Source organism: Salvelinus fontinalis, chromosome 1, assembly GCF_029448725.1.
Source record: "Salvelinus fontinalis isolate EN_2023a chromosome 1, ASM2944872v1, whole genome shotgun sequence".
NCBI lineage: Eukaryota > Metazoa > Chordata > Actinopteri > Salmoniformes > Salmonidae > Salvelinus > Salvelinus fontinalis.
In genome coordinates this window covers 49297387-49309059 of record NC_074665.1, presented here as the reverse complement: position 1 = coordinate 49309059, position 11673 = coordinate 49297387, and the positions used below count along the sequence as shown (strand labels likewise).

The following is an 11673-nucleotide window of genomic DNA, read 5'->3' as shown; positions in this document are numbered from 1 at the left end:
AATGAGCACTTGTCCTCAACTGACCTACCAGGTTAAATAAAGGTGAAATAGATTTTTTTTTTTAAATAACAGAAATGTCAAATCAGTAAGCCATTTAAAAGCAGCTATGCGTTTTTATCAATGGTTTTTATTAAAAACAGTCGGTTGGTACAATAAATTTACAGCATGAAAATATACATTTAATGTCTTCATACAAATACTGTGGATTAAAAAAAATAATGGAATATAGAACCATGGAAGGGGTATTCACTCAAACGTCAATATGCCGACATGGTACTGTAAAGACCCAACAGGACGTGACATTGCTTTGGTCTATTCACAGTGACTATGTTTATTTTGAAGTAGATCATATCTATATTTCACCATATGTGATTTGTCAGTATTAGGGATATCTACAATGAAGGGTTAACAGCGATATGGGGACATGTAGAGTAAGTGTCTTTCTCTTGTGAATGGGTGTGCTTCGTTATACAGAATTTGATGAAAAGTTAACAGTCAAAGCTTGGCCAGTCTAATTTAACTTAATAAAAAGACGAAGCATCTCACTTAGTGCATGTCCTCTCACCTGTACAACAAGCATGTTCGCAACACGGCCAGAGCTGCATACAAATAGTTTCAGAGAAACAACGATCCATAGCGATGAATACATCCATGCTATTGTACTTCTGCGGGAGACAGATCACAAAAACGTCAAGCAGATTATCTTCACAACAACAGAAAGCATATCGGAGTGTGCTTTAATGACATGTCTCCTTTTGAATTTCCACGGTTTCCGTTTTGCTCGCTGAAGACACTGTGCAGATACCGAATGAAATGACATCCTGTGTGTAATAGGGAAATTCGAGATCACTAATGTCCATATTTAGATACTCAAATGTCATGGAATGAGGAGACATTTGGTAATCGTGACATTGAAGCGTTTCCCTTCTTTTTTGCCAAAGAACCTGTTGTATTTGAGAACATGCCGAAGAAAACAAGTTTGATAAGGCTCTACCTACCAAGAACACCCACAGTGAATAAGGAGGAAGTACACATTTCTAGGGAATAGGAGGAGTTACATGATGTTCAGTGAATACCACAGAAAGACAGGATGTATCCCCTCCACGCTGTACAAGACTCATCTGACTTCACCATCACTCTCCTTGTCAGCGTACTCTCCTATTGTCACATCAGATCACACTGTGTTTGTACAACTTCAAGCCAATAAGGGTCAAAATTGGGTTATCTTTTCAGAACGCTGAGGAACTACCTGCAACTCCTCCACCTGCTCCAGTTTCAGAAAGGCCCAATAAATTCAACCCTTCAAAGCTGCTTGCCGCAGTGGTACGTTAGTGTGCTTAATATCAAGGTCTTAGAAATGTTGGTAGTCTATTAGATTTAACACAATAAGCCCAGCTTAATCTTAAAAAGGTAAGGAAACAAACCAAATTAGCAATATCTGCTTAGAATGGCCATGTTTTGACTAGATGTTCACAAGCGGGAGGAGCCTACTGTAGCACACAGAGAGCTTCAACTGCATTTTGAAATATAGACTAGAAACAGCTGCTGTGTGTGTGCGCATTCTTTTGTGGAAATGTGTGTGTGTGTGCATTCTTTTGTGGAAGTGTGTGTGTGTGTGTGCGCGCGTGTCGACATTAGCCAGAGGGAGTCAACCATAATAAGACATTTGTGAGACGGAGTGGAAGCGCAGGAACATAGGCAGAGTAGACCAACTATAAAAAGACTACTACATACCGTACTGACCCTGATGGAGACCTACTGAAGGATTCTGAAGTGACCTACTAAGCAATTATAGAGACTCTCTTGGCTTCCTGTAGATGCTCCTAGTGGATCACATGCATATGGCGGATAGAGAGAGGGAGACACACAAAGAGAAAATGTGGTGGTGTCAGATCTCAGTTGCGGTGATCTCGTCAAAGTTGATCTCGTTGCCGCTGCCTTCGTCCTGCTCCTCCAGCTCGTCCCGGGTCTCCAGTTCTAGACTGAGCTCCCGCAGCATTCCCTCCAGCTCCCGGTTCTTCCGGTACATCCCCACGTAGTTCTGCTGCAGCTGCTTCTGGTACTGGATCACCTTGTCCTTTTCCTCCTGCCAGACCCTGTGCTCCTCCTCAAAGCTGCACGCCTGCTCCTCCCCCCGCTGGCGTTCTGTGGCTAACTCCGCCCTCAGACTCTCCATCTGCACCCGGAGGCTTTGGAGGGCCTCGCTCTCATAGGCCCGCTTGGCCTCGTCGCTCAACAAATGTGGCTCCTCCCCCTCTGGGAAGGCCTGGCACTGCCTGCCTCCACTACCATTGTGGGCGGGGGCCTGGAGGCTTGTCTGATCGGCCGCGGCGGCGTCAGCGCGGAGGCGGGCCGTCTCCTCCTCCAGGCGGCCCACCTTCTGGCGGAGGAGCTGGGTCTCACTCTTGCGGCGCTGCAGCTCGTTCTGGCACACCTCTAGCTCCAGGGTGCGCAGGCGGCCGGCGGAGGTGGCCTCCTGTAGCAGGTCCTGGCTTGTAGCAAGCTCGCCACGGGAGTCCCGAAGCTGGCCACGCAGAGAGACAATTTCCCCCACACGCTGAGCCAGCTCTCCCTGGACATCCTTCAGCTGCTGCTTCAGCAAGGAGATCTCCCCAGACTTCTGGCACACCTGAAGGAAACACAACTAGTGTCATATACACAGGGTACACAACATTAGGAACACCTTCCTAATATTGAGTTGCACCCCCTTTTGCCCTCAGAACAGCCTCCATTTTTTATTTACCCTTTATTTAACTAGGCAAGTCAGTTAAGAACAAATTATTTTTACAATAACGGCCTACCAAAAGGCAAAAGGCCTCCTGCGGGGACGGGGGCCTGGGATTAAAATAAATGAATACATTTATTTATTTATTTTAATCCCAGGCCCCCATATACACACACACACACACACACACACACACACACACATACACACATACACACACTATAAATATAGGACAAAACACATCACAATAAGAGAGACAACACTACATAAGAGAGACATAAGACAACATAGCAAGGCAGAAACACGTGAAAACACAGCATGGTAGCAACACAACAACAACATAGTAGCACCACAACATGGTAGCAGCACCAAACACGGTAAACATTATTGGGCACAGACAACATCACAAAGGGCAAGAAGGTAGAGACAACAATGCATCACACAAAGGAGCCACAACTGTCAGTAAGATTGTCCATGATTGAGTCTTTGAATGAAGAGATTGAGATAAAACTGTCCAGTTTGAGTGCTTGTTGCAGCTCGTTCCAGCCGCAGCGAACTGAAAAGACGAGCAACTCAGGGATGTTTGTGCTTTGGGGACCTTTAACAGAATGTGACTGGCAGAACGGGTGTTGTATGTGGAGGATGAGGGCTGCAGTAGATATCTCAGATAGGGGGGAGTGAGGCCTAAGAGGGTTTTATAAATAAGCATCAACCAGTGGGTCTTGCGACGGGTATACAGAGATGTTTGTCAGGGCATAGACAACAAGGTGTCGAAAGCGTTCCACAGGGATGCTGGCCCATGCTGACTCCAATGCGGTTGTCAATTTGTCTGGATGTCCTTTGGGTGACGGACCATTCTCGATACGCAGCGTGAAAATAACAGCAGCGTTGCAGTTCTTGACACACTCAAACCTGTGCGCCTGGCACCTACTACCATAACCCGTTCAAAGGCACTTAAACCTTTTGTTTTGCCCATTCCCCCTCTGAACAGCACATGTGCACAATCCATGTCTCAACTGTCGAGGCTTAAAAATCCTGGGGGGGGCTGATTGGTGTCACACTTTTGCCCCAGCTAACACACCCGTCTCCAATAATCAACTAATCATGTTCTTCAGTTTAGAATGCAATTAGTTTAAATCCGCTGTGTTTGCTAGGGATGGAGTAAAAGTGTGACACCACCCCGGCCCCCGAGGACTAGAGTTGCCCACCCCTGGTCTGAGTCATGGAAAGAGCACGTGTTCCTAATGTTTTCTACAATTAGTGTATAGTAGTGATGGGCATTCCAAGTCTTTTTGGTAAGCTGGATCATTTGGCTCCGTTCAGCTAAAAGACCTGTCCATTTGGCTCCCAAACGGCTCTTCGTTCATTAGTGCTTATAAATGTAACATGACATGACAAAACCAGCAAATATCTTATGTTAAACCTATAAAAGTTGCCTGCCATTATGTCAGATCGTGACATCCGAGTTCAAATACATTTTTACCTGACCAAATTATTAGATGGCCCGCAAAAAAATGAAGAAATTTGAACGCACTGAAAAAATGCATGTGGACCAGAATGAGTCTCTCTCCTCACTTTATATTGTTCCTGCAGTGAGGAATTACAGAATGTTTTTATAACTTATCTGCAGATAATCGTGAGCTTAAAAAGCAGTTGTAACAGTATGCAAATCAGGGAGACAGAGTGTCTAGTTCGAGAAACAGACGCCTCACAAGTCCTCAACTGGCAGCTTCTTTAAATAGTACCAGCAAAACACCAGTCTCAACGTCAACAGTGAAGAGCCGACACCGGGATGCTGGCCTAGGCAGAGTTGTAAAGAAAAAGCCATATCTCAGACTGGCCAATAAAAAGAAAATATTGAGGGGGTGGGGGGGGGGGGGGGGGGGGCAAAAGAACATAGACACTGGACAGAAGAACTCTGCCTAGAAGGCCAGCATCCTGGAGTCGCCTCTTCACTGTTGACGTAGAGACTGGTGTTTTGCAGGTAGTATTTAATGAACCTAACAGTTGAGGACTTGTTAGGCGTCTGTTTCTCAAACTAGACACTAATGTACTTGTCCTCTTGGTTAGTTGTAAACCGGGGTCTCCCACTCTTTCTATTCTGGTTAGAGCCAGTTTGCGCTGATAATGTACACCTATGTAGATATATATTTTTTTTACAAATCTGCCGTTTCCAGCTACAATAGTCATTTACAACATTAACAATGTCTACACCGTATTTCTGATCAATTTAAATGGACAGAAAAATGTGCTTTTCTTAAAAAACAAGGACATTTCTAAGTGACCCCAAACTTTTGAACAGTAGTGTATATATAAAAGAGAGTCTTTGTTATAATGTGATTGATGACGATGCGACACCGAGCCAGACTCTTGCCCGCCAGAATCTTAAAGAGCAGACCGTTTATACTAGACTACAACAATTACTCAAAAAGGGGTTACAGTGGTATTTATGGATTGTGTAAAATCCACTGTCTCTACCGCATCCGCTTTGTCTACAAGATATACAAAAGTGCCAAGGCCTTAGAGGTAGGGACTAGGAGTGAATTTGGAATGGGGCCGCCACAGACAGTATTCAGGCCCACCTCACCTCCCACTTGGTCTCCTCCAGCCGTGGCCCTAGGTCGATCTTCTCATGCTCGTAGGAGGAGCAGCGCTCCTCCAGCTGCTCCCTCTCCTGCAGCAGCTGGCTGAAGTCCTCCTGGAGCTTCTTCTTCTCCTGCTGCAGCTGGAAGACCTGCAGCTGGAGCACCTGCTGGGCACGCTGGGCCTTCTGGGAGTGTGTCTGCATCCGTGTGGCGCAGGTCTGACGCAGCTCCTCCAGCTCCAGCTCACAGCGCTTCTGCTTCTCCTCATACACCTGGGGGGAGAGAGGAGACAGGGGGAGAGGGAGACCGGGTAGACGGGGTGGGTAGGTGAGGGTGGCATTGTGTGAGGGTTACATCGTGTGTGTGTGTATAGTGACTGTAATGGTTTGAGTGTCACAGTATGTCATGACATTTGTCGTTTCGTGTGTGATGTACATGGTCTGTGTGCCAGGTGCGTGCATGTGTACGTGCGCTTGCATGCCTTCATGTGTTTTAGAATATGTGAAGGAAGGTGATTGTGTCTAATGCTCTCTGGTCCATTTACGCCACCATGTACCTGACAAATGGCCATCTCGTTCTCATCCAGGTTGTCTCGGAGCTGCTGCAGCTCCACGTCTCTCTCCCTCAGCTTATCCTCCAGGTCCCTCACCACCCCCTCGTACCCTCCCTCCACGGGGGCTGGCGACCGCCCGCTCGACCCGCTGTCCGACAGAGGCTGGACGCGCCCGCTCAGCGACCCCGACCCTGTGCTCTTACTGGACGAGGAGCGCCCGCTATCCGAGTTGGAGTGCCCGTGCACATTGCCGGGCGCCGTCTTCATGGGCTCTAGGTGGCCACTGACAAGCGGGGTGTCTGCGGGCGGCAGATTGTAGGGGATGCTGCCATAGGGTGGCAGGCTCGACAGGGAGTTCCGGCCCGAGTCAGACATGGAGCAGGTCTGGCTGCCCCCGCCCACGTGGCGCCCGCCGCTGTAGGAGGTGCGTTTCTCCGAGCAGGGCGACAAAGTGTCTGTCTGGCTACCAGGTGACAACAGGTTGAGATTGTTCTGGCTGTCTGATAGGCTGGACCGGTCGTGGCGAGGGGAGAGGTACTGCATGGAGTTGCGGCTCTTGGGGATGACGGGTTTGAAGGCGGTGGGCCGGATCACTGTTTTCTCCATGTTCTGAGGGGTGAGATAATTGTTGGGTAAGAGGTTGTAAATAATGTATATTCAGTGAAAGTTTCATTTGTTTTTTCCAATCGTGTTACTGTGAGAGTAGATTGATCTACTGTAAATTTCGAGGAAACTGAATGACTGTACATATAGCCTGGACAGGGTCATACTCACCTTCTCCAGCTTCCCCGATACGAGGACCAGTTTGGGCGGGGCTCCTCCTACGTTCCCGTTGAGGCTCCCCAGCTGCCCCTCCTTGGCCTCCTCGGTGTCAATCCCGGTCCTTGGGCTTCCGTTAGCCACATGGTTGTCATTCCAGTCCCCAACATAGTGCTGGTTCAGATACGAGTAATTCCCATTGGTCCCGCTGTCCTTACTGGAGCCAATCCCCATCAAGGGCTTCCTGTTGCCAGGCGGAGTGAGGCTACTGAGCAGCGGATCCTGGGATGTGTCAGAGGAGCCCAGGCAAGAAGTGGCACCCAATGTGGTTCTGTGGAGCTTGGAAGTGCCCGGCTCGGGACCAATATCAACGGGCCAGTATTGACGCTCCAGGTAGGCCGGGCCGGAGCGGTGGGCGATGAGGCTGCTGACGGAGCCCATGGCCTCCTGGGAGTTGGAGGTGGAGGGGAGGTTAGTGGGCGTGTGGGAGGCAGAAGGGTGGCGGCGGGGGGATCCGTTGAGGCCAGGGGTGTGGTGACGCTCAGCCGGCACGGGTAGAGCCTGAATCAGGGCCATGGTGGCTGCTGCTCAGTGGGACAGCCACACGATCTGGGGGGACAGAGGTAGAAACAGAGGGACACAGTCAGTCAGATGAATGGGAACTATCAATGTAGCAAAGCAACAACAAAGCGTTACAGTGGAAATATTAGGAATGTACAGCTTTGTTTGGACTATGGAACCATCCAGGGTCGTGCTCAGGAGGGCTCAGTTCTGAACGTTGCAGATAGAAATGTCTTAGAGATGACCTGAAGAATGTTCACAGAATGTTCTGAACTTTCTGTGACCCTGGTATAACCATAAAGACGGCACGGATACAAACAAAATATGTTCTCCTCCTACAGTTAAATATCCTGTAGCCACACAGACAGAGCCAACTCATTTACAGAGCCCTTTCAAGCAGCACAAACATGGGCTTCAGGCCTATGGCTTTCGATGCCTGAGACAGCAAAGGCACAGTCTCATCTCATGGCAAATAGCCCCTGACATGGTACTCATGATGGGAAGCAAGGCGACTGTCTGTCTCCCTACATCCCTTCAACCTCCTTTCAAAACAATGTTAGGGGGAGTGAACAACAAATCCTAGGGTATTCAATTAGTAATGACATCGTACACACACGCATGCGCACACCATGGCAACCATCTCCTCCCAACCGGTGATCTCATCCAAAACAGCAACACTACACAGATCGACTGTGACATCATCAGTCCCAAGGCACACCGTCTGGTGGTGATGGGATAACAATGGTAGACAGGAAATGGCGCATGATGGTGAGGTCACGCTTCGTGTTTTGCAGGAACCCAGCTGTGTCAGGGTTCTCCCCAAAGAACGTAAGAGGGGCGCTGTGCCACCTTGTGGACTGGCTGTGCCGCGTTTCAATCATTTAAGGCTCTAGATTGCAGGAAATGGCACCACCTTGTTAAAAAAAATCCGGTACGCATTTTAAATAAATCATCACTGCTGTAGGAGTCATCCAGAGCATAACGAGGTCCCAGGGACAGATGTGTCCTGTTGGAGACAGTTCAGTGTCAGAGCTCTGTGAAGTCAGGATCTAAATCCAGATACTGCACTAGCCCTAAACTATGTCAAGTCATTTTCCACACACACACACACACACACACCAGTGTGTTAAGACCAGGACAGTGATTAAAAATGGGACCGTGGCATGTCTATCAACCAGCCAGCTCCTCATTAATTACAGCCAGCTTGGCACCAGACGGGCACTGCCACCCTGCCAAGACAAACAGCCTACCACTAAGGTTTATCTGTGATTATGACATTCTAATTAGCACAGAGTGGAGGGGTAATAAGTGATCCCTATTTATTTTATCCGATCATAACTGGGGCAGTTGTATGTCAAACAGAAATACTACATACAGTAAAGAATGCAGTATACTGTAGTCTCACAGCAAAAGGGTCTGAATATTTTTGTAAATAATGTATTTCTGTTTTCGCTTTGTCATTATGGGATATTGTGTGTAGATTGATGAGGAAAAACATTTATTTAATCAATTTTAGAATAAGGTTGTAACGTAACAAAATGTGGAAAAAGTTAAGTACTTTTTTTTCTGAATACTTAACCGTGTTTGGTCTCTTCAACAGTGGTTAATGCGTCTGACCAAGGACCCGGGCATGTCCTTCATCGACAATTTTGACTCCTTGAATTGGCCTGGCTACTTTGTGGAAGACAGAATTCACCTGGTTGAAAATGGCTCCTGGATGTTGTCATCAAACATTGGGAAGGTTCTTGGTCAACTAAATTGATGTGAGGACAATATTAGCATTACATGTAAGTCTGTTTTTACCATCCCCTCCTCTTTGGTCTCTGTGAGAGTTCCACATGTTGTATCTGAAAGTGGTAACATGCCAAATGGTGCTAACCGGAGAAATGTAATTGCTATTCCTACTTTGTTTTATTTTCCTAATAGGCATAATCCAATCTTTGAGTCTCCTGAAATCTCAAAGTAATCTGACTTGTATTGAAACTCCGTATGATTTTAAATGCAGAAAAGGTTTGACATTTTTACATCTAAATATTCGTAGTTTATTACCTAAAATGGATCATGTCAAGGTCTGGTTCTCTCCCTGATATTTGTATTGTATCTGAGACCTGGTTAACTGATAAAACCCTGAACTCTTGAGGTTTCTATGGATGGTTACAACGTGTTTAGGACTGATAGGAAAAGGCAAAGGTGGTGGTGTGCTATTTAGACAAGGAATATTATTTCTGTGTCTCTGTTAAAGGCTACCTCCAGCCCTAAACAATTTGAATTGTTGGCTTTAAGTCTTCAGTTGGGTTCACACTCAAAAATAACAGTTATAGGAATCTAACTCTCCGCCAAGAAGTGTGTACTAAACGAACTCACTGATTTAATTGCAATTGTTATTACCCCAGAGGTGTTGATCACCTGAGATTTTAATCTTGCATGGGGAACGCGGGATGCTGACTGTTTAAAAAAAAAAAAATGTACTAATTTAAAATTTGACCCAGCTGATTACAAAGCCCACTGTCCAAACTTTAAAGGACCCCACGAAATCGACTGATTGACCTCATATTTACAAATACTCCAGAGAAATATGCTGGGAGTGGGCTATTTGCTTTAGATATTAGTGACCACTGTCCCATTGTATGTGTCAGGGATATACGGATGCCTCGATCCAAACCCTGTTATCAACAAGAGGAATTTTTTTAATTTCAATGAACAGGCCTTTTTTTGTGACCTTTACTTCGGTGACTTTGATTGTATTGCATCTATACCTGACCCAGAGTTGGCTTTGAACCACTTCACAAATGTTTTCAATGGTATTATAGATAAACATGCTCCCTTTAAAAAAAAAAACGGAGAATTAAAAATCGGTCTTGCCCTTGGTTCTGTCCAGAGCTATCTGAAGTCATACACAACAGAGATGCTGCCTGGGCCAGCTAGATTCACACTCGGGCCCAGACTGGCAGTCTTTTAGGCGATTGAGAAATCTGTGTGTTAAACTAGTGTAAAAAAGCAAAATCAGATTATTATGTTAATACACTATCTGAATGTACAGGGAACCCAGCTAAATTCTGGAAAGCTGTTAAAATCACTGAAGGGTTATGTCTCCTCGTCTCTCCCCCAAGAAATGATTTTAGATTCTGGCCCTATTACTGACAAATTGATATCATTAATGCATTTAATGACCATTTTATCTCCGCAGACTTTATATTTGAATGCATTTCAAAGCCAGCTCTTGAAAAGAGTAGTTTGGATGTAGATGGTGAAAATCTATTGAATGATACTGAAAACGATCAGGGGCTGATCATTTGGAGCCTGGTCTGCAGCACCCCTTATTGCTGGCTCAGTAGCCCACTGATGAAAATAGATTTTTCATCTCAATGTGACTCCCTGTTTAAATAAAATACATCTATACCTACATTGTCAAAAACACACACATTCCCTCTCTCACACAAATTTGTGTTTGCAGTAGTGCACTAAACCTTCAACACACAATTTGTTAGGATATATGTTTGCAGGTTGACTACTATGCCCTTTTCCATGCTCATTACACAGGTGCACCTTGTGCTGGAGACAAAAGGCCACTAAAATTTTACTTTTTCTCCAACAACCCAATGCCACAGATTTCTCAAGTTAAGGGAGCGTGCAATTCACTACCTCATCCCCATATTGTTATTTATTTTTGCTCTCTTGCACACCAGTATCTCTACTTGCACATCATCATCTGCACATCTATCACTCCAGTGTTATTGCTAAAATTGTAATTATTTCGCCACTATGGCCTATTTCTTGCCTTACCTCCCTAATCTTACTACATTTGGACAGTGTATATAGATTTTTCTATTGTGTTATTGACTGTACGTTTGTTTATCCCATGTGTAACTCTGTGTTGTTGTTTTTGTTGCAATATATAAAAAGAAATTGACAGGAATGTCCACCAGAGCTGTTGCCAGAGAACTTTGTTCATTTCTCTACCATGAGCCACCTCCTACGTTGTGTTAGAGAATTTGGCAGTACATCCAACCAGTCTCACAACCGCGGACCACGTGTATGGCGTCGTGTGGGTGAGCGGTTTGCTGATGTCACCATTGTGAACAGAGTGCCCCATGGTGGTGGTCGGGTTATAGCATGGGCAGTGCATAAGCTACGGACAACGACCACAATTGCATTTTATCGATGGCAATTTCAATGCACAGAGATACTGTGACGAGATCCTAAGGCAGATTATCACGCCATTCATCCGCCGCCATCACGTCATGTTTCAGCATGATAATGTACGGCCATATGTCGCAACGATCTGTACACAATTCCTGGAAGCTGAAAATGTCCCAGATCTTCCATGGCCTGCATACTCACCAGACATGTCACCCATTGAGCCTGTTTGGGTCGCTGTGTACGACAGCGTGTTCCTGTTCCCACCGATATCCAGCAATTTTGCACAGCCATTGAAGATGAGTGGGATATTCCACAGGCCACAATCAACAGCCTGATCAACTCTATGAGAA

General features: G+C 46.1%; 1 protein-coding gene across 2 annotated transcripts in view; it reads right to left on the bottom strand.

Annotated features, from left to right (window-relative positions):
• Window positions 1-107: 107 nt before the first annotated feature.
• LOC129856927 (leucine zipper putative tumor suppressor 2 homolog) overlaps window positions 108-11673 on the bottom strand; it is a 40893-nt gene continuing 29327 nt past the window's right edge. For both annotated transcript variants that reach the window (XM_055924708.1, XM_055924717.1), the window contains 4 exons: window positions 6638-7231; window positions 5867-6472; window positions 5313-5582; window positions 108-2629 (listed from right to left, as the gene is read on the bottom strand). In XM_055924708.1, coding sequence (XP_055780683.1) covers window positions 1889-2629; window positions 5313-5582; window positions 5867-6472; window positions 6638-7198 — 2178 coding nt within the window. In that variant the 5' untranslated portion in view covers window positions 7199-7231 and the 3' untranslated portion in view covers window positions 108-1888. The remainder of the gene's footprint in view (window positions 2630-5312; window positions 5583-5866; window positions 6473-6637; window positions 7232-11673) is intronic.